The sequence below is a fragment of the Sus scrofa genome, chromosome 4, assembly GCF_000003025.6.
Source record: "Sus scrofa isolate TJ Tabasco breed Duroc chromosome 4, Sscrofa11.1, whole genome shotgun sequence".
Lineage (NCBI taxonomy): Eukaryota > Metazoa > Chordata > Mammalia > Artiodactyla > Suidae > Sus > Sus scrofa.
In genome coordinates, this window is record NC_010446.5 from 84,314,879 (window position 1) to 84,338,516 (window position 23,638).

At 37.1% G+C, this 23,638-nt stretch overlaps 1 protein-coding gene across 1 annotated transcript; it reads right to left on the reverse strand.

The window, feature by feature from the left end:
* LOC100151788 (dimethylaniline monooxygenase [N-oxide-forming] 5-like) lies at positions 2,505-17,604 on the reverse strand. The gene is made up of 8 exons (XM_001924642.2): positions 17,460-17,604; positions 15,726-15,914; positions 15,137-15,299; positions 12,108-12,250; positions 11,067-11,266; positions 6,301-6,650; positions 4,432-4,504; positions 2,505-2,859 (listed from the first exon to the last, which is right to left on the reverse strand). Exons 1-8 carry the CDS (start codon positions 17,592-17,594, stop codon positions 2,505-2,507), a joined length of 1,608 nt encoding a protein of 535 aa, XP_001924677.1. The 5' UTR covers positions 17,595-17,604.

The window sequence follows — 23,638 nt, forward strand, 5'->3', positions numbered from 1 at the left end:
AAAGATACTAGGATCTCACAAATGGAAAAGGATAATATTTTTTTAATAAATCATACTGGGAAAACTGGCTATCCATATGCAAAAGGATGAAATTGAACTATTACCCCATGCCATATGCAAAAGTCAACTCAAATGTGTTAAAGACTTAAATGTGAGATCTTAAACCATAAAAGTCCTAGAAGAAGACATAGTGGAAAAGCTCCTCAACATTGGTATTGGCAATTATTTTTTGCATATGACAAAAAAAGCAGGCAATAAAAGCATAAATAAACACATGCAACTGTATCAAAGTAAACATTTTCTGTGGAGCAAAGGAAAAAATCAACAAATTGAAGAGGGAGCATATGGTACAGAAGAAAACATTTGCATACCATATATTTAATAAGTAATTAATGTCCAAAATACATTAGGAACCCATACACATCAATAGAAAAAAAAATTAAAAGTGGGCAAAATGTTGAATAGGCATTTTCCCAAAGAAGATATAAATGGTCAACAGGTACATGAAAAGATCCTCAACATCACTAGTCATTAGCGAAAAATGCAAACTTAAAATGAAATATCACTTCACACATGTTAAGAAGGCTATTATAAAAAAGTCACAGAGTTCCCGTCATGGAGCAGTGGTTAACGAATCCAATTAGGAACCATGTGGTTTCAGGTTTGATCCCTCACCTTGCTCAGTGGGTTAAGGATCCGGCATTGCCATGAGCTGTGGTGTAGTTTGCAGACACGGCTTGGATCCCTTGTTGTTGTGGCTCTGGCGTAGGCTGGTGGCTACAGCTCTGATTAGACCCCTAGCCTGGGAACCTCCACATGCCACAGGTGTGGCCCAAGAAAAGGAAAAAAAAAAAGATAAAAAAAAAGTCAAAATATAAGTATTGGTGAAGACATTTTCCTGTACACTGTTGGTGAAAATGTAAACTGGTATATCTATTAAGGGATATAGTACGGTGGCTCCTCAAAAAATTAAAAACATAATTATCATAGGGTACAGCAATCCCACTTCTGGGCATATATCCAAAGGAAATAAGAACAGGAACTGGAACAGATATCTGCATGTCTATGTTCAATGAAGTGTTAATCACATAGCTAAGGTATGGAAGCAACCTAAGTGTCCATCAAGGGATGAAGGGATAAAGAAAATGTGCCCCCCCCACACACACATACATATCACACACACACATACAATGGAATAGTACTCAGAAAAGAAGGCTATCCTGCCATTTGCAGTATAGTGGATGAAACTGGAGGATATTATGCTAAATGAAATAAGCCAAATATTAAAGGTGAATACTGCCTGCTTTCACTTACATGTGGTGGTGTGCAAATTTTAACTCTTAGAAACAGCAAGTAGAAGAGTAGTTACGGGGGTCTGGTGGTTAGAGGAAATGGAGAGATGTTGTCAAAGGTTCATTAATAAAGTGAATAAGTTCTGGAGACATAATATACAGTATGGTGACCATAGTTAATAATACTGTTTGGATACTTGGTATTTGCTAAGAGGGTAGATCTTAAGTGTTCTCATCACACACACAAAGGTAACTATGAGGTGATTAATATTAATTAGTTTGATTTTGGTAACCACTTCACTATATGTGTATATTAAAACATCACATTGTACAATTTAAATATGTGCAATTTTTTATTTTCAATCATACCTCAAGAAATCTAGGGGAAAAAACCTGTTTTACAGAATATCAGCACTAAGCTCAGGCATAGACAGAGATATGAGTGCCTGAATCAGAGATTAAAATATTGCATCTCATTAATTGTAAAAGTCTATGCAAATGTAAATATTTGCTCTTTTTCCCAGTTTCATTTTATTCTCAGTATTTTATATAGAATGTGGTATGTTTATTGTAGAATTTATTCATATGTTTTTGGCAGTATTAACAGAAAATAAAATTATGTATATTTCCTGATTCCATTATCCCCTCTCTTTCTCCCCTTGGCACCCTCCACACCCTGCAAATACCCTAAATAATACTGAAATAACCTGTTACCCCAATACCCATGGTTCTACAGAATATGACCCTAGTGGAAAGAGTTTCTGGTGAAGACATTTGTTCATTGCTAATTTTTCTAAATCATCTGAGGAGATACTTTTCCCCAGCCTGTGCTTTATATGCAAAACCAAGAATTTGCCAATTATAAATAGCCAACAAATTGTATGTTTACATAAAAGGAGGCTAGGAGAACTTGGTAATTTAGAACATTTGTCATAGTATAGAAATTAAAAATACTTTTCCAGAGCAAGATTTATATAAACTGTTTCATTTGAAAGCCCCAATTTGGGGATAAGCTTTAGTTCAAGTGGTTGTTCCATCCCTTTGGACTTCTGAAATCTCCAGTTTTGCCCAAATATACACGGGAGATTTTGGAATTATTAGACAATTCACTGCACTGGTCTAGTCTGAATTGGGGGATAAACACTTGCACATGCCCTGTCTCTTCATCAGTGTGTGTTCCTGTTAGCCTATAATGTAATAATGATCATAGGATTATGCTTTAATAATGACCAGAGTGAGGACAAAGAGGAGAAGGGCTGCACAGAAACTTTTAAGCCAAAATGGCACAGAGTTCAGAGGCTGGACAAGGGTGAGGGTGCGTGTCTTCAGGGGCTTGATGATCCGCTCTCTCTGGGTCAGGATGGTTCTCCGGGCCCCAGCCCACTTCCCTGGGCCCTGCAAGCGGTACTGGTAAGGTGTGCATGGCCCAAAGAAAATTTCCAGGGCCAGCTTTGGATCCCACAAGAAAAATGAGAACAGGTTGGGTTTCACTCCTATTTCCGAGGCAATTTCATCCATGTAATCCACATACTGCACTCTGCGAGTGTCACGGGAATTATTCCGGTATCTGAAAACAGAAGGGGAAAAATAAAACAGAAACCTCAAATCCAGTGACAACCTTTATCCCTCCAAGCACATCTTCTTTACATGTTGATGATTTCTCCAAAAAGTAAGAGAGAAAATGAGTTTTCTTGTTTTCATTGAGCATGGTCTCAGTGGTTTCTAACAAAATACTCATGTGGTGTGTTTTTCCCCATCAGATCCTTCCAAGAGTCTTGGATGCTAATAGGTGGGTTTCAGATTTTTGTCTTATTCATAATATTCTTTTCCTAATTCCTGTACTTTGTCCATTAATTTAATTCTCAATTAGGATATAGTCTCATTTTGGTACATTGGTGGTAGAGAATATGCTATATGAATCATAAAGATCAGTTATTTAGATGTGACATTAATTTGGTTTTAAGTATTATTGAAATGCAATTCCTGGCCCCTTCTTAAATGAAAATTACTAGATAACTGACTGTTTTTAGGATAAAATCTTTTGCTCATAGAGAACATGCTGTAACATTCACGTTGTAGACTCTCAAGAGATATTTGCTGAATAGAAATAAATTACATTCCCAGAGTTCCCATCGTGGCGCAGTGGTTAACGAATCCGACTAGGAACCATGAGGTTGCGGGTTCGGTCCCTGCCCTCGCTCAGTGGGTTAACGATCCGGCAATGCCGTGAGCTGTGGTGTAGGTTGCAGACGCGGCTGGGATCCTGTGTTGCTGTGGCTCTGGTGTAGGCTGGCGGCTGCAGCTCCGATTGGACCCCTAGCCTGGGAACCTCCATATGCCGCGGGAGCGGCCCAAGAAATAGCAAAAAGACAAAAAAAAAAAAAAAAAAAAGAAAGAAATTACATTCCCAACCCCGATAGTTGAAAATTTTCCATTAAGAAGATGTGGCACAACCTGTAAGCTTCTGAACTCACACTGGAATCCTAAGACTCTGTAATGATTTGCTGTCTCATTTCCGATCTTGGCTTCTTTTCAACAATTTAAAGAGTGAAACAGTCCTTCATTTCATCATACATTTTAGTATTCTTTACATCCCTACAGGTATGATATGACATAAATTTATAATTGTATGGCATATCTAGTGTTCCTCGAACTTTAAACAAAATTCTGAAGTTTCCATGTTGGACCATTCTGTATCCATTCTGTTCTGTAAATATTCTACATGTGATATTCATGCTTGGTTAAGAGGAAATGAAAACATTGACAATTTGAGATCTCACTTAAGCATATAGGCAAACAGCTCCCCTTTAAACATTGCAGGTTTTTTTGTTTTTTTGTTTTTTGTTTTTTGCTTTTTTAGGGCCACACATGCAGCGTATAGAAATTCAGGCTAGGGGTCAAACTGGAACTACAGCTGCCAGCCTGCAACACAGCCACAGCAACGAGGGGGATCCAAACCGTGTCTGTGACCTACACCACAGCTCACAGCAATGCCGGATTCCCGACCCACTGAGCGAGACCAAGGATTGAACATGCATCCTCATGGATATTAGTTGGATTCAGCTCTGGTGTGCCACGATAGGAAACTCCCCCCTTTAAACGCGTTCAATTGATTTTCATCAAGAAGAAAGTCTCTTACTCTTTTGCAAATTTTTTTCTCTTCTTTTCTATGTCAGCCATCATGCCACTCACTGAAGGTAATTTGTTCAATCCTAGGAAAGAAATTTCAAATATGAACATAATTTTCTTATTGAAAAGATATGAATTCAGGAAGAAATGGATATTACGAGAGTTAATGTGGAAGAGAACATCATGAGTGAGGTGGATGGGAGTGGGGAGATGGATCCAGAAATTGCTCAGAAATGCCCTCAATTCATTGTTTTTATCAGAATCACATGCCTTACAAGATGCAAAGCCATGTCCTCTAACGAGTTCAGATCTTGACCAGAAGGCCTCAAAGCCCACAGAGAAGGACGGACTGAAGGGAGCTTCATCCAACTAACAAGGCACAAGGTAGGGTGTGTATAGTCCTATTACCAGAATATTCACTCTGGCTCTGCTTTAAATAGTGAGTTTAAATGAATAAGCTCACTATTCATTCATTCATTCATTTATGTTTTCACTTAGTTTTCTAATACATATTGTAGCTGCTAATGGTGACTCAATGTCTCCTGATTGTTTTCATTGGGTAGAGATTTAATTTTCCATCTCAACTCAGGAAAGGCACTTTCCTATAATTCTTCATTTCTTTGAAGGATGACATATGTTGAGACACACAGAATGTTCTAGGAAAATAATGGGAAACATTTTAAAGGAGAAGTGAATGAATGAGCAGGATTATTATAATCTGATTGACATCATTCCATAAAGCTAGGTTTGAATCTGTCCTGATCGATTTCTTCTCAACTTTGGAATTAATGATGTAATAAAGAATAATAATAAAGAATTACAACCACAGTAATAAAGAATTACTAATCTTCATTCATTTGATCATTATTTATTGAATGCCTACAAAAGTCAGTTGCTTAACTGTTAATGCTCACCACCCTGCAAAGTACATGTCAATATTTCCATTTTTCTAAGTGAGGAAATTGTGGAGGTCAAGTAATAGTTCAAGACCATTCAGTCAGTATGTGGTGGAGGAACTGGGTTTAAATCTTGAGTTCATTTGGTTCCAAGCGCTTGCTCTCATAGTGGTGCTATGGTGTTATTTCAGTTACTCTATATCTTTGCCATAATTTTCATAATTCACATAACTCACAGCTCATAATGCTGTGACTCTGCTGGTCCTTTTTATATTGAATTTGAAAGACAGGCCAAAAATGTCTCTTTAATTTAGGCTCATTCCAGAATGTAGATACAGCTCGCATCTGGTGTGGCTGTGGCTGTGGCTGTGGCTGGCAGCTGTAGCTTCAGTTCGACTCCTAGCCTGGGAACTTCCATATGCCACACCCATGCCCCCAACCCAAAAGAATTATTTGCCAATAAGTTGCTACTTAATGATATCTTAAGGAAGTAGTTTTTTTTTTTTTTTTTTTTTTTTTTTTGGTCTTTTTGCCTTTTCTGGGGCCGTTCCCGCGGCATATGGAGGTTCCCAGGCTAGGGGTCCAATCGGAGCTGTAGTCACTGGCCTACACCAGGGCCACAGCAACGTGGAATCCGAGCCACATCTGCTACCTACACCACAGCTCACAGCAATGCCGGATCCTTAACCCACTGAGCAAGGGCAGGGATCAAACCCGCAACCTCATGTTCTTAGTCGGATTCGTTAACCACTGACCCACAACAGGAACTCCGGAAGTAATTTTTTTAATCTTAATTTTCATACAGGAATTCTAAAGTTTAAATAGATGTCAAACACTGAAGACAAAATTTCCAGTGGTAGAATTTCAGAGACAGTTAACTTCAGATATGTTTTGTAGCAGAAGACTTTTTGCAGTGCCTTTGAAATCATGTTTGAAAAGGTAGATGGTTATCTTTTCTAAACATGCATAAGGTCAGCACATACCCTTGAATACACGTGCAGCCCAGCGGCTCTGGAGTTCTGATACGGGCATAATGGCTCCAACTGGCTGGAGGATGCCTATGAAAGCTAGTGTTGGCTTCTCTAGCTGAGGAGGGAAGACAAATTTAAACATGGAGCACTGGCTGTCCAGAACTGTTGAATTATTTTCTAAAAAGGGGAAGGAAAAAGTGTATCCTGTGGCAAAGACAACAACGTCAACATCCTCTTCTGTGCCATCCTCAAAGATGGCTGATGTCTTTGTGAACTTTCTAACATTTGGTTTTATCATCACTCTTCCAGTAATTATGTGGTTGGGTAGGTCATCACTGAAAGTAGCTTGATGGCTCAGAAATCTGAAGAATAAAAATATGAATCCAGGAAAATTAATATGTTTTTTTGGAAAGGAGTTCAGCTAAGAAAATATTTAATTTTTGGTCAAGCTAAAAAAAATCGAAAAACCTACATTTTTGTTTTACAGAAGATTTTTTTTCCCTCAATACTTCTTATGAATTATTTACTGAATAAGCATTCTGTATTTATAAGAATACCAACAATTATTTAATGCCTACCATAGGCAGAGAAAAAATTTGGAAATGTTCATAAGGTTTTTTCTTTCCCAATTTGGATATATTTTATTTGTTTTTCCTTTTTAAATTTAATTTTATTGAAGTATAGTTAATTTACAATGTTATGTTAGTTTCAGGTATAAAGCAAAGTGAATCAGTCATACATATAAATATATCCATTATTTTTTCCCATGTAGGTTATTACGAGCTATTGAGTAAATTTTCCTGTGCTATACAGTATAAGTTTATATGTTGATATCTAACTTCCTTAAAATAAATTTTTTTGGGGAAGGATTTTTTTAAAGCATTGGAAAAATGCTTATAATGGAACAGAAAAATCTGATTATATTTTGATTTTCCTTTTATTTTTAGAAACTACATGCCATTTAAAAAATTTTACCAGTTATTAACTTTTAGTTATTTAATTTTTAGTAGTTCTGCTTCCACCCTTGACTTCATACGAGTGTTCCTCCACTGAGCAACCTGAGTAATCTTTTTAAATGTAAAATTATTCCCTGATGTGTTGCTATGTCACTGAAAATATAATCCAAAGTTATTGCCACTCCCTGGTCCTAAAATTCCCTATGTAACCTGGTGCCTGCCTACCTCTCTGAACTTTTTCCCACCACTTTCGGCCTCCACCAGTACTCTGGTTACACTGGGTTCTTTTCTCTTCCTGGAGTACATTATGCTCATTCCTGCCTTTGGTCTTGGTATTTCTTCTGCCTGGAATGTTATTCTCTCAGGACCTGACCTCTTACTTCCTTCAGACCCCAGTTGAAATGCTCTCTCGTGATATAAACATTCCACAAGCACCTCATCTAAAAAGAGATCTCTCTCCTGAACCCTGCTTAATGTTTCTTCATGGCACACATTACTCCACATAGTTGCATTATATTTTGATTTGTTGGTATCTCTCTTACTTTCTAGGATGCCTAGTAAGAACTTGGACTCTATCCAGGAGTATCATCATTCTACCTCAATATCCAGAATCTTGCTTGACTATGGTAGAAACTCAAATATATTCATCGAATTTATCTAGGCTCTACAGATTGTCAATTTCATGGGTTTCCCCATTTATAATTTACAAAAGATAGGCAAATAGGGATTGCAATTCACCAACATAAAAAAAAAGCCTGAGAAAATATATAATCATCCCCAAGGCCATATGGAAGATAAGTACTAGAGATTTGTAAGATTATATATCCATAACATATATATATCATATACTAATACATGTATTAGTATGCTAATATACTAATATAATACACGTATTAAACTAAAACTAAAATATCTTCTTCACTAGTGAAGACAAAATTGATTTGTCATCTATAATTTTAATAACATATTTTAACTGAAATATATTTATATTCCTAACAGTTGGGTGAATATATATTCACCATACGTTTTCTTTTATCTTTCCTAAAATTTTCAAGCAAAATTTTATTGTATTAATATCATATTGTATTAATCATATGGTGTATATGTTTATATTTGTCCCAGATTTTATTCTTTTCAACTTCATGGATATCTCTTATCAGTTTGTGTTCAGTGAAATCCATACTCACCCTTTCTCCATACCCATTACATATGCAGATTTCTAATATGTCTTTATGGGGCAGACCTTCAGTCCACCTTCATCATTTTCATTGTGCTTCTCAGAAGACTTTTCTGGTTGTATTATGTATCTCAAGGTAAATGTCCAGAATATACCACTCTACATTTCAGATGCATACAAGTCATGTTTTCATACAAAAGTTGGGTAATCTTTCCTGTTTATTTCCAGCAAACTTCCTGAATGAGTCTTAGCTTTTGTGAGTTTGGGGGTATGGGAGTTGATTAGTCCATTCTGCTAACTCACATACCTGTTACCTATATAGTAATGAACACACAATGGGGCTCAGAAAATATTTGTTAACTTACTACTCTTGATGCTGTTGACCATTCCCTTCTTGATATTTTCTCCTTCTCATCGCTGTGTCCTGACTACTGATTCTCCTACTTCTCCACTTGTACTTTCCCTCTCAGTGTTTTTGATTGCTACTCTTTTTCTTCTTCCTTTTTTTTTAGGGCCACACCTGTGGCATATTGAAGCTTCCAGGCTAGGGGTTGAATCTGAGCTACAGCTGCCATCCTATGCTACAGTCACAGCAATGCAGGATCCGAGCCCACCTCTGTGACCTACACCACAGCTGGATCCTTAACCCACTGAGCCAAGTCCAGGGATCAAACCCGTATCCTCATGGATGCTAGTTGGGATCATTTCACTGAACCACAATGGGAACTCCTGATACTCTTCTTTAGATTTTTCTTTAACATTTGGGATCTGTTAGCTTCTTATCAAGACCCTTTTCCTCCCCACTCTTCACCCCAGATCATTGCTTCTTAAGGCAGCATGAGAAGAGGAGCGTGTGTGCACATGCACGCGCCCAAGGGAGAACACCAGAAGTGCCTGTTCGAATTTTACTAGTCTCCCTCTTCCTAATCCTGACAATCACATAATCCCCCCTGGGACCCTGCCATACATCTTCAGGGCTGATGACTCCACGCCTAATCTCTACTTTGATTTTCATAATCATCTATCCTAATGCCTGCCACGTAGCTCTGTTGGGATACCTCACAAGTATCCCAAATACAGTTTTCTAAAGCTTAAATCGTCAACCAGCCTCCTTATATCTCCCAATGTTGCTTTCCTCCTGAACTCCTTACCTTTGTAGGATGGTACACTTCCTACTCTATCATTCAAGCTAGAAACTTGTATTTGTGGATAATCATGCTTATATTCTTTGTATTTTATGATGTCTTGACATTATAAAAAGCTTGTTGGCCAGGGAGAGGGCTAGCCTGTCTTAAAGATAGCAAAGGACCCTGCCAGAAGCACATCTTTCATATGTGAACCAGCCACTCCCAAGTCTGAACTTCAACCAATTCCCTCTAGTCTGCAGCCCCAACCAACTGCTTGTCTCATTCTCATACCCCGAGCCAATATTCCCCCTGCTCTAAATCATCCCAGGGCCAGGAACCAGGCTAACTAGAGGCCATCTCTATATTCAAAAGTTCACCACAATTATTTAAACTAACCAATCCTAAACGGTTTATTCTGCTCTGCCTTGCAAGTTCCATGGGAACCCTAACAAGTCTCTGGCCTCAGCTTTTCCTTTATTCCTATTTCTCTCTGACCAAACATAGTGTTTTCATGTGGCCTTGCCATGATCTGGCGTGTTTTCTTCTCTTAGGAAATATAAGTAATAATTCTTTAAGTGGTATTGACCTCTTCATGTTGTCACTCAGTTACCTCCATAAATTAAGATCCCATGAGTATAATTTTAATATAGTCAGAAAATTAATAGCATGATAAAACAACACAAAATTGTTGGGCATTCATTATGTGCTAAGGACTAGTAAAAACTACACATGGATTTTTTTTTTTCTCTAATGCACAAAAAACCCTCTGAGTTGAGTTCCTTTTATCCCAATTTTATATATAAGAAAGGTGAGGCACAAATAGTTAAGTAAATCTGATCAATATCACATAGCTAGAAAGTGGAGAAGCCAGGATTCAAACATAGCTGTATGGATTCAGAGTTCTATTCAAGACAAAGAATTTATTGCGTTTCAGCACAGGGAACTATATCCAATCTCTTGGGATAGAACATGATGGAAGATAGTATGAGAGGAAGAATGTATATATGTATGACTGGGTCACTATGCTATACAGCAGAAATTGGCACAACACTGTAAATCAACTATAATTTAATAAAAAAAAAGGATGTTTTGGATTTCAAAGAACTCTACCCCAAGTCTCCCAGCTTATTGATAGAATCTTAAAAGATTCCTGATTTTTTTTTTTTTTGGCCTGGAAAAATGGAGTTTATTTTTCTGACACAATATATCATCTGCTTATCCACCATCTGAAGGTCTCAAAGCCCTAAGTGCATAGTAGCCCAAGAACATGCAGGGTAGAGGCAGATGAAACTACCAGAGTGTCCTGAAAATTCAGTTTCTTTCCTCTAAGTTCAGTGAATAGAATGGAGACATGAAAAAAGAAAGGATGACTACATTCTCCTAAGATAGCTGAAGTCTGTTTTTAAGGCGAAGTCTATTTTCAAAACATGAAATCTAAATCATCCTTATGTTCCAAGTTTGACCTGCTGACTCCAAAAGATAGGAACAAAATTGTTAAACATCCTAGAGCATACATACCTGTGTTGAGGTAGCAAACCATAAGTGTCATGGTTAAAGCGAGCATTTAATTTCTTCTCTATCAAACTGTTGATTAAGAATGTAGGGTAAACTTTGTTGAGGATGGCGTTAAAACGAGTGAAGAGAACAGTGTCTATAGGCATCCCATAATCCCAGACACGGTTCCAAATCCATGCACCCCGCCTTGTGCTGAGAAACACCTAGGAGAGAATGCAAAGAAATGTAAAATAGATGCTTCACGATATGACAGTTTCCTTTCACTGGATCATTTTCTCGGTTCTTCAGATATCTCTCATTTGGTTCATGAGAGGAAATGGATAAGAACTCTCCTGGCTTTTTAGCTTGAAAAGTTCTTCTGTTTTCAAAGACAGGTAGCCCAACAGATACAGTCTCATACATTCAGACACATCTGACTTGTTGCTCATAGCCCCAGAAATCTCCTTAAGCCTTCCTCTGGATTTTACCCACAACCCTTTTTAACCTTCTCCAAAACAGTGTTTGGTGCTTGCAAGCTCTTAAATTCCAAATTCTGGAAAAACAAGATGATGCAAAAAGACTTGAGATCAACGGGTTGACACAAGGAATCCCATCCATCTTCTAATTACTGTGTTATAGTATCTAGAACACTTAGTTAATCCGTATTCCTAGAAATATAAATTTTGAAAGAATTACAGTAGGAAGATGTTGTCAAGTGTCATGTCAATGAAAAATAAAGGGATTTAAAAAATGGTTTCTTGCTAAATTCATTTTTTTTTTTGGTAACTCTTGGATAAGTCAGTAAAGCCTCCACACTCTGGTAGATATAAACAATATGGCATTCACTAAAGTCTGAAATGTTTATTTTTATTCCATTCTCTTCTTTTTTTTTTTTTCCTGGAATGGATTATCAAAACAGCTATTAAGGAAAGAGGTGTGAGGAGTAATTAACAATCAGCACTGAAGCAGGGTATGGGTAAATACTACACACATTTCATGCAATGCTCACATCTCAGAAGGTAGTGGGCAAGTTGCGTCTCAGGAAAGAGAATATAGAAAACCAACCTGTGCAGCCATGTGACTGAGCTCACTCGCCACATCAACTCCAGAATTTCCAATGCCGATCACAACAATTTTCTTGCCCTGAAATTTCTCTGGACTCTTATATTCCCAACTGTGGATACACTGACCTTTGAAACTTGTGATTCCTGTTGGCAAGAACAGAATTGCTCAAGCATTGACCATTATTTTATTTTATTTTTAGAATACTGCTGGCGTATTCTAAAGCTTATTGATAAACTTAAAGGCTATCCTATTTAAACTTCTTATTTTCTGGTCTACTGTTCCTGGTCTGTGAATTGTGCTTGCCTAACGTTAGACAGAGCAAATTCTCCTACAGTGTTGTCCTAGATCAAACATTCTATGTTCAAACAAACTCTCAGGTTTATAATAAAGTCAGATATGGCAATTTTTTATTTCCTTTTTTCTTATTCATACCCTGCCACACCTTCAGAAAGGGCCTGGCTCCTATTTATGTACCCTTATTGTTATTTAAAACCACTGCCTGGACCCAACCCTGCCTTGCTTTCCCAACCCAAGCTGGGTTGTTCCCACCTCTTCTTAGGCTCAATACACTCTTCCTGCCACAGTATTCATTCTGCTCTCCTACTGGGACAAACCCTCACAGACTCTGAATCTGTGAGCATGTAAGAGCTTCTTATTTTTGCTTTAAAATGTGCTCTGACTTAAGCAGAAATCTCACATGGCAAAGCCATCATATCTGGTTGATTTTGTAGCAGCATTGGGCGTGACCATATGGGCTTCACTGCTCCTCCTATAACCCTAGACAGTCCCACTTCATCCTAATTGTGATCCATTCTGCATCCTGTTCTTTTTCTCTAGAGAATCTGCTCCCAAACTCCAACTTTCCCCTGGAAGCAGTTCACTGATGCTCACCCAGTGAACTCCTGGCACAGATCTAAATATTCCTGAACTCAATCTTTGCCCAATTCAATCTTCCACCAAATTTCTGACTGCAGGTATTTTTATTATTTCCCCTACTCTTGGCCCTGCGACAATTCCTCTCATTCCCTGAAGAGAATTTTTGTCTGCTTCATTTTTATGGAACTCACCTAAGATCACTGAAGATCTTAGGTGAGTTCCTCAACACCTAAAAGGTACTATGTTTTCATCTCTCCTTCCTCTGTCTCCTTTCCCCATGAGAAAAGTTTCTCTTCTGTTGAAAATGAACCCTTTGCCCTGTAGCTTATTGTGGGAGGAGACCTTGAGGTCAAAAAAACTTGGGCTAAATCTCAGCTCTTTCACCACTAATGGCATTTGTAATGTGTAAATTGGAAATTGTTTCACCTAGCTCATAGGAATAGTGTAAGGATCCCTTTAAATGCTCTTATAATGTAGTAAGTACCTGAAAAATTAGTTGAATGCTCTTCATTGAATGTCTTCAATCCTATCCCATCCTCTCCGACTTTCGATAAACATCTCTGAGACTTTGTAACCTTGCAGCCTGTACATTTTTTCCCCCACCATACAGGCAGAATCAGCTCTTCCCACAACTTCCTCTATCTCAGGAAAGGGCAACTCCATGGCTCAGGACAACTTTAGAGTTATCATTGATGCCCCTTTTTATTTAATCACATCTCACATCTGATCTATCAGCAAATTCTGTGATCTCTGTATTCAAACTATATTCACAATTGAAGCATGACTTTCTATTTCCACTGCCACCATCCTGGTCCAAACCAACATCATTTCTCAACTGAGTTAGCAAGAGTCTCCTTCCTGGTCTCCCTGCTTCCATCTTTACCAGTTCCTTCCCCCAGATCTTCAATATGGCAGCCAAAGTGACTGGAGCATGCCACTCCTCTGTTCAAAACCTCCCAACAACTCCCACCTCAAAGTCAAAGCCACCATCCAAATGATGGCTTTTAAGGCCCTTCTTGATCTGATGCAATGGTCAGGTACACTCCCACCTCAAGGCCTTTGTAGTTTGCTCTTCCTTCTGTACCACATGCTTTCCTCAGATATCTGCCTCACTCCCTCAGCTCCTTGGGGATAGTGTTCAAATGTCCCCTTCTCACTGAAGCCTTACCTGGCCACTTTAGCTAATCTTGTATCACAAGCCCCTATCCCCAACTACACACACCCTTGCACTTTCTGGTTAATATTTCTCTTCACAGTTATTGCCTCAAACATGTTTATCCTTTTTGTGTCTCTCTCCATCTACTCCCTGCACACTTCTTGGGGACAGAAATTTTGTCCGTTTTACTCTCTGCTGAGCCTCTGGCACACAGCCTGTGCTCAGAAGATAATTCTTGAATGAAAGCTGAATAAATCAATACAGGAATATTTAAACCTCTAATGAACTAACTAATAGACCTCTTTTGACCAGTTTTAACTTTTTCTATCTTCTCATGCACTGGGAAACAAATATTCCTAACAATGGAAGTGAGGGCACTCTAGCATCTCCTGAGGAGTTTCCAGGTTCAGCCCTCTTTGAGAAGACTGAGTGTACGCCCTACTCCTAGAGATAAACAAGGAGATCTTGTGCAGATAAATCTTCTTGCATTGTTCCTTCTGTGCAGGGTGCTTAAGCTTCCAAATAGAAAAAAAAATAGCACTGCAGTCTCTTTAAGATGTACAGTGACACTAGCACATAGCTGTTTAAATTCACAGTGCTATGCATATACATACACATTCAAGAATAAAGCTAAGTATTAATACATTTTCTGTAGTTTTGATCTTACAACTTACACCAAACTATTACTAAAAAAAATCCCACAAAAACCGAGTTCCCACATTTTACTTTCCAACTGTGGTAAAATATAGCACCTCCTCTTAAAATAGACCAGAACTAGTGGTGATAAGATAGAAGTAATTTACATTTTCAATTTTATAACATGTATTACTTGAATGAAACCTGAAAGAACATGCATTACTTTATAATCAGAAAATAAATATCATATTCATTTGGGAAATAAAGTCACTTACAGAATTATAAACTTTCTTCAAAAATAACAAGAGCAATAATGACAAAACCCCACAAACCCAGTACCTTAGCATTTAGTAAGACATACCTGGAAAGTCCTGGAGTGGCAGCAAGGGATCAGTATAAAGGCCGCTACACACCATAATCCCATCAAAGACATAGGATTCCTGCTTCCCTTCAGTCTGGACCACAACATCCCACTGTCCTGTGCAAGAGAAGTCAGAGCGCTTCCTCACGCTGCACACCTTTGACTGGGGATGAGATAACATCATATTTGTGACCACTCTTCCCTGCTGCCCTCCTGTCCAAGAACTCTTGGACTCAATGGATAAAGTTTGGTTACAGCTACTCTCTTCTGAGTGCTCATGCAAAAGTTCCTTTCTAACTGGTCTCCCTACCAAGGCCTTTTAGGTGGAGATGTAGCCCAGTTTGTTCCAACTGCAGTCCTGAATGCAGCTAGTGGTGAGTCAATACCAGCTGCATAGTCTGGCTTTTCAGCCAATCCACCACAATTTTTCCTGAATGAAGTGAGGAGTGAAGCTCTTGCCGACTTCCCTAAAAATGCATAAATCTCACCTCCAAGACTGAGTGGATGCCTTACTGCCTTTTGCTCTGGTCTGGCTCTTGGCTCTACCATGAGGGTTCCACATATGCTGAGTGTTCTCTGCCCTACTTACCAGAAACTGGATGTGCTTCAAAAGATGAAAGTGTTTGGCATACATCTGGAGATACTCTATGATTTTTGAATTGTGTAAGTAGTTGGGAAAATGATCAGGGAAAGGGTAATCACTATAAGCTGTCATCTCCTTTGAAGTGTTGCAGATGGTAGATTTATAGACCGTTGGCCTGCCACTTTCAGTCTTCTCCTACCAAGAAAATAAGGGACACCTGCTAAAGTATATCAACTTTAAGAACAGATCAAAGTATGGTTTTCTTCTTCAAAATGAATAGCCATTGTTATATTAACAAAGCCCATGATAGTGATGCATTCATATACAAAAATACCCCTAATGATAAGTACAATCTCTGCAAATATGACCAGCCTTTCCTATAAATGAAAGCTTTATGGGTGTCACCTAGTGAAACCAGATGACATAATACAGTATTTGGGTGCATTTTACTTTGGTTGTTGAGATGTATCATTGCATGGCTTGGTCCAGGAAACTGCCATCAAATAGTTTCTCTGAATCTATTTCTTCACCTATAAATAAGTGCTCACCTACCTCACAGAGTTGTTGTGGAGACCAAATAAGGCAAATAAAATGCTTTAAGAACCTCATGCAGGAAAACAACAATTGCATGCAAGTGTTATAGGACCAATTGCGGTTGTATGCACAGGGTTCAGTGGGCATCAGGTTGGGAGATTGGAGAAAGTTTTCTGGAGACATGTCTGTATCAGTCAGGGTCCAACCAGGAATGTGGAAACTACTCTGTCAACACTTGAAACAGGAAATGTAATGCAGAAAATAGGTTGCCTAGGTAGTGAAAGACCTGAAAAGCCATTGAGGCATTGGTGAGACATCTCAGAGATTAGCAAAAGTGGGCAGCCAGCAACACCTCTAGGCTAGATCTTGGTAGCTAAGAGTTGGTATGTTTCCACCTTCCTTCTTTTCCTCTCCATGGCAGCCTTGCAGGCTGTGTGGTCCAGTGGCATACTATAAGTTGGGTAAGGGTCACTTAATCACATCTGACTGTGATGCAGGCCAAAATGAACATTATGCTAAGCCCCTGAGATTTTTATAGAGTTTTGTCTTGAGATTTCAGAGTAAGTGTTAGTTATCTTGACTGAAATATATATTCTATTGAACTGAAGATAAAAATCCAAATTCATATATTACTGTATATGTAATAAGCTAAGGAGGTATTCTAAAGAATTTGTAAGAAGTTAAAAGACCAGAGACAGAGAATAAAGCTATAATCAGCCACATTTAGAGGCCAAGTGGAAAAATACTGAGAAGGAAAATCAGCAAGAGAGTGAAATCACAGAAGCTAGGGACAAATGTTTTTAAAAGGAGTTGATTTTTAACATTATTGGATCCTGTTGAGAAAGCAATACAATTCTGGGCAGAAAGTCCACTCAGTTTGTCAACTTTTATTGTTAAAAGCAATGACAGCAGTTTTGGGGAAGGGCTGGGATGTCTATCATGTAGTGTACAATTCTCCTTCAAGGAGCTAGGCTCTGAAAAGAAGAAGGACTGAACATCATCCTGGGTGGGGGGGTGGGGGTGGGGGAAGGAAGGAGTGGGATTCAAAGCACAGGGGTAGGTTCTAATAAAAATAACAACTATTAAAAAAATAACTATTACGCTGGTAGTTGAAGACAAATTAGTGCTGTATTCCTTGCATTCCTATTTCCCAGATACAGAAAAATGCCATTATATATATTGAAGCATAAATCCATTTGAACTTACCTCATATCTCCACAGGCCTCCAATGTCATTGCTTCCTTCAAAACAGATGGGCTCCAGTCCCTCCTCCAGACAGATCTTAATGGCACCTAATCCACTGATACCAGCACCAATCACTGCAATTCTTTTTCCTGGCATTGTGTCTTGTATCAGGAAACACTATCATAAAATCAGATTTTTATTTCCATGTAACTTTCTTCTATCATGCAAGATTAGCCTTTTTCCTAAAATTGCTAGTTAATTCACTTAAGGAATATCCCACTCAAAGCTGTTATGCCATTTGTAGGCACATCAAGTGACAGAAAATCCTAGCTCACATAGGCTTTCTTATTTTCAAGTACAAAGTTGACTTTTTAAAAAAATTTTATTGGAGTATAGTTGACCTACAATGTTGTGTTAATTTCAGGCTGTATAGCTACATGAATCAATTATACATGTACATATAGCCATGCATTTTCAGATTCTTTTCCCATATAGGTCACTACAGATTTGAGTGGATTTCCCTGTGCTATACTATAGGTGCTTGTTACTCAGCCATTCCATATATAGTAGTATATAGACCCCTAGCCTGGGAACCTCCATATGCTGCAGTGTGGGCTAGGAAAAGACAAAAAAAAAAAAGGCTTATTAACATAACCCTGTACCATTGATGTTTTGCTACTACTTGAAGATGTATCCGGAGGGCTATAAGCAATGAATTTGCCTAATGACAACAGCAGTTGTCATAGCACAGTACAGCAGTTAATCATATAGCACAGGAGTTCCAAGTACTCAGCAGAATTACTCAGCCAACACCCTGGACCACGCAATAGCAGAATGAGCCTATATAAACAAGGAAAATGAATCACAGAAATGCATGGATAAAGGATATTGCATTTATTAATTTGAAAAGTAGAGCCAAATATTGTCCATTTTTAAATGCCAAGCCTTTTACATTCCCGTTAAAATAAATGAGTTTGTTTGAAATATCATCTTTCAAATGTCAAAACTATGTAGTCAAATACTTTTCTTAAGAGTATTTAGATTTCTTGGCTGTTGAAATGAAAAGCTATTAGCGCATATGACTTGTGTTTAGTATATTATAGGTATGTCCTTGATCATTTATATCCCCTCAATCCTTCAAGCAGCTCCCCTTAAACTCTAGTTTTCCATCAAATTTGTCCACTTATCCTCTCATTCGGAACAAACCCAAATAAAACCTGGCGGGCCAACTCCTTCTCCATATATGCAGCCGTCACTACCTCTGGCCTGTCTTCTGCCTAGAAATGGCGGAAGAAATGATACTAGGTTGCTCTTCTGATGAATTCTTGGTCTGTTTTTTTCTTTCCCTTGTCAATATTCCTTTTAGTTACCTTTTTTCTTTCCATTGCATATATAGAATACACAGATATTTTTCTAATCATGCAATTATATGGCATAAAATTAAAAAAAAAAAACTCTTTAAGCTCCAGGGTATTTGAGGAAATAAAAGTCATATATCTAACCTGTAGCAAGAAGAAAAACAAAAGCAGATTTTTCTCTTGAAGTCTCCAGGTTCCGAGGTAAGAAATGAGCAACAGTGTACTTATCTCCTAAAGAGACCACTGCTTTCTTCTTCGCTCTCTGCTATGATGATAGTCTACCAAGGTGTTTTATATGATGGCTGATTTGGGAAACTCCTCCCAGTGCCTCTTTCCTTTTCACCTGGCTTTTAAAACTGGGGTAAAGAAACTGGCGTGTCATCACATTTTTCTTTGTTTTTCTTTTTGTCTTTTTAGGGCCACACCAGCGGCATATTGAAGTTCTCAGGTAAGGGATCAAATTGGAGCTGTAGCTGCCAGCCCACGCCACCACCACAGCAACACAGGATCCGAGCCACATCTGCAACCTACACTACAGCCCACAGCAACACCAGATCCTTAACCCACTGAGCAAGGCCAGGGATCAAACTTGCATCCTCATGGATACTGGTTGGGTTCATCACCGCTGAGCCACGATAGGAACTCTACATTTTGCTGAACAGTAATTTTGTTGGTCTCATAAATTCTAATTAAATCAAGGTATGATGAAGCCCAGAAAGAATTTCCTTAAGACAGTGCATAGCTAATGAATCGATCTATAATGAAACTTGGAAAATATGGGGAAATATTTTACCTCCTGAAGTGATAGAAAAATGAAAGTAAATACATTTCAATTGATAGAGCATTTTCACCAAAGCTATAATAGGAAATGGGAGCAACTGAACAAAAGCATCCTTGTACATAACATTTTGTATGATTCTGATTTCTTTACGGTGAATTTCTGCAACTTCCAGGGCTGAATCAAAAGGCATTTGAGGAACAGTTGTTCTGATATTCAGTATATCGTTTCCTATACAGATTAAATTAAGGCAGTTTCATTATGAATAAAAATGTTTGAAAATACCTTTACTTCTCCTTGTTAATTACAAAATATTCCATTTTCTTAATGAAACCTGCCGTTCTTTGAATATCAGTAAGCCTAAACTCTGCACATATATTTTTTGTCCATTTGTATTTCTTTGGTGAATTAGATGAATACCATTTCTACATTTTCTATTCTTTTTGTTTAAAGGACACCTTATGTCATAAATAGAAACCCTTTTTCCTCTCATACATTTCCCAAATTATTTTCTCTCATTTTTGTCATTAGCTTTTAAAAATTATAAGATTTTTCCTCCGTTTTGATCAAGTGATACATATTTTTTCCTTTAGAGTTAGTGGATATTGTGTCATACTCATAGTCTTTTCTATCTCGGGATTGTAAAATTTTTCATCTATATTAGTTTTCTTCTTATGGTTTTATGCTTTTATTTAACTCTTTGGTATTTCCAGAGTTCACTGTTGACATATGGTTTAAGTCAATACTTCAACTCAATCCTTTTTTTCAGTTGTTCACTGGGTGTCTCTGCCCATGTTATTGAACAAATCATCCTTTCCCTAGCATACTAGAAATGCCATTTTTATAATATATTCAATATTTATACATTTGGTTTTATTGTAGGTCTTTAGTTTTTGCTCCACTGGTACTTCTTTACATTCAGATATCAAAATCACACTCTTTAGTTACTGCTGTTTTAAAGGATGTGTGATATTTCCCGGTGCAGCATCAAATTGTTACTTCTTTTTTTGATATTTTCTTGACTTTTCTATTGTTTATTTTTCTAAATGAACCAAACTTGTATTAATTTTTCATTTAATAAATATTAATAAAATATTTATTAAATTTATCAGCTAATTATGGTATAATTGACATCTTTATAAGACATCTCCATTTATTCATATTTTTTGGTATCCTATTGTAAAATTTTCTTTACATGAGCTCACAAATTTTACTGTTGCTTTCTAGCTACATATCTTATTATTATTGGTAATGTTAATTTTTCCATTATATATTTAAACTTACTGCTGGCATATTAATTAGTAGTTATATATATATAAGGTATGTATATATTATATAGAAAACTATATATATTCTTTTAATAATTCATATGTACAAACATAATTTCAGTAATTTCAAACTCTCATTCATTCTAAGTATTTCATAAATTCTCATGTCAGACCCCATAAAAAAATCAAAGAATCAAAATGATAATATAATTTAGTTTCTCCCTTTTTGATAGGTATTTCTTTTTTTTTTTTTTTTTTTTTTTTTTTGTCTATTTCTTTGGGCCACTCCCGTGGCATATGGAGGTTCCCAGGCTAGGGGTCGAATCGGAGCTGTGGCCGCCAGCCTACGCCAGAGCCACAGCAACGCAGGATCCGAGCAGCGTCTGCAACCTACACCACAGCTCACGGCAACGCCGGATCGTTAACCCACTGAGCAAGGGCAGGGACCGAACCTGCAACCTCATGGTTCCTAGTCGGATTCGTTAACCACTGTGCGTGCCACTACGGGAACTCCGGTATTTCTGATAACTGTATTTTCCCTCTCATTTCCTGAGTTGCCTAGAATTTTCAGAACAATTTCCAACAGAGGCGATACTGAACATGTTCTCTTGTGTGTTTCACCCTTGAGTATGATGCTGGTTCTTGGTCTGAAGAACATTCGTTATGTCATACTAAGGAACTATTCTTCTCTTTCTAGATAGCTCTGTGTGTGTGTGTGTGTGTGTGTGTGTTGTGTGTGTCTGTACACACACATGCATGTGTACATTTGTCTGTGTTTAATCAGAAAACAGTATTGATTTTATTGAGTATATTTCTGCATCTGTTAAAATAATCATACAGTTTTTTTCATTTCATCTATTTCTGTAATGGATTTTATTAATAGATTTCCCCACTTGAATCATGTTATTTCTACATTAAATCTTACTTGGTCTTGATATCCTAATATTTAAAAATGTTGAGAGTTCTCACTGTAGCTCAGCAGTAGCAAACTTGAGGATGAGGATGCAGGTTTGATCCCTGGCCTCGCTCAGAGGGTTAAGGATCCAGCATTGCTGTAAGCTGTGGTGTAGGTCACAGATGTGGCTTGGATCCCACATTGCTGTGGCTGTGGTATAGACAGGCAGCTATAGCTCCAATTCCACCCCTAGCCTGGGAACTTCCATATGCTACCAGTGTGGCCCTAAAAAGACCAAAAGAAATAAAAAATAAAAAAAGGAAATGTTGTATTCTATTTCTCAGAACTTTAGTAAGAGTTTTTGCATTTAAAATTATACATAAGATTGGCCTATTACTACTTTTTTGTGCTATATTCATCATGATTATGCTATCTTTGTTATCAAGGTTATGAAAAAGCTTTTGTATTTACTTTATACTTTGCACGGTTTCTATAGTATAATAATCATCTATATGTTGAAGAATAACATTCATTTTCCTGGGTAACTGAGCCCGGTTATTTCCTTTTACTTCTTTAAACTCTGCATTTTATAGGATTTATATATTTTTCATGTACCAATGCTGTTAATTATTCTTTTTGTTGAAGATTATTCATTTATATGATTTTCAAAGGTTTCACCTGCTATTATGTATACCATTATGACTTTTACCATTCTGTTAATTTATAAATATCCCTATGTTGTTCTTTATTAATTTTGTATATTGCGTGTTAGCTTAATTTTACTTTGAACTAATAGAACTTATCCAACCAGTCCACAGTGAGATAAGAAGCTTGCACAAGGATATAAATCAATGCATGGTTGGTTTCAAGAGAGAATTACAACACCATCAAAAATGTTAGGGAACATCATCAGTGTCTTTGGTGACTTAGTCAATTTACACTTTTGCAGAACTCCTTGTCTCATAGTAGATAAATTACAATCAGTTTGCGAATACAACCACACTGAGCTAGAACCTCGTTTATTTTATTTTACTTTGCATTCCATACAGAATCAGCTTTTCAATTAATTCATCAAGTCTACAATTCTTGATTTATTAATTCATTTGCTGCTTTTATTTTTATTTCTTTTATATTTTCCTTAGGTTTATCTTATTTTCTAACTTCTTGATTTGTTTTTATTTATCTTATTTTTTCTCCTTTTTTTATTTATAATGATTTTTTTATTTTTTCTATTATAGCTGGTTTATAGTGTTCTGTCAGTTTTCTACAGCACAGCAAGATGACCCAGTTACACATACATGCATACTTTCTTTTTTCTCACATTATCATGCCCCATCATATGTGACTAGACATAGTTCTCAGTGCTTTACAGCAGGATCCCATTGCTTATCCATAAGATATATTTACCTTATTTATTTTTAGTATCCTTTTTTTCTTTCTGTTTATAAATTTTCCTTTAATTAGGCATGTCCCCTCTTAAGTTGTTAAGATATAATATTCGTTAGTTCATTATTTTCTAAGTGGTGTGTAATTCTGGTCAAATTTCTCACCTTTAACTTGAATTATTTGCCAGCTCATTTTTTAAAATTTTGTTTCATTTTATTTTTTTGCACTTTTGCTCTTAAATTCTAATTGCACTTGCGCAGTTATCAAAAATATTGCCTAAATAATTGCAATTGACTGATTTATTGATACTTTAATACATGACATGTTATAAATTATAATATAACTTATAATTAAGTTATAGTATATACATTATATATATTATGAGCTCTAAAACAAAGGTAGTTTTTTCTAGGGATTGAACTCAGTATATGTTTCTTTTCTTTAGTGTTCTTATTTAATTTATCCCTATTATCTGTTAATAAATAAAATATTTATTGGCAGGTTAGTAGTATATT

Excerpts from the sequence above, each read along its gene's own strand:
- LOC100151788 (XM_001924642.2), bottom strand. The coding sequence starts at position 17,594 with ATGCCAGGAAAAAGAATTGCAGTGATTGGTGCTGGTATCAGTGGATTA. Across the intron at positions 15,915-17,459 it reads GAGGCCTGTGGAGATATGAG|GAGAAGACTGAAAGTGGCAG; the intron begins GTAAGTTCAAAT and ends TTTTCTTGGTAG. Across the intron at positions 2,860-4,431 it reads AGAAAAAAATTTGCAAAAGA|ATACCGGAATAATTCCCGTG; the intron begins GTAAGAGACTTT and ends TTCTGTTTTCAG.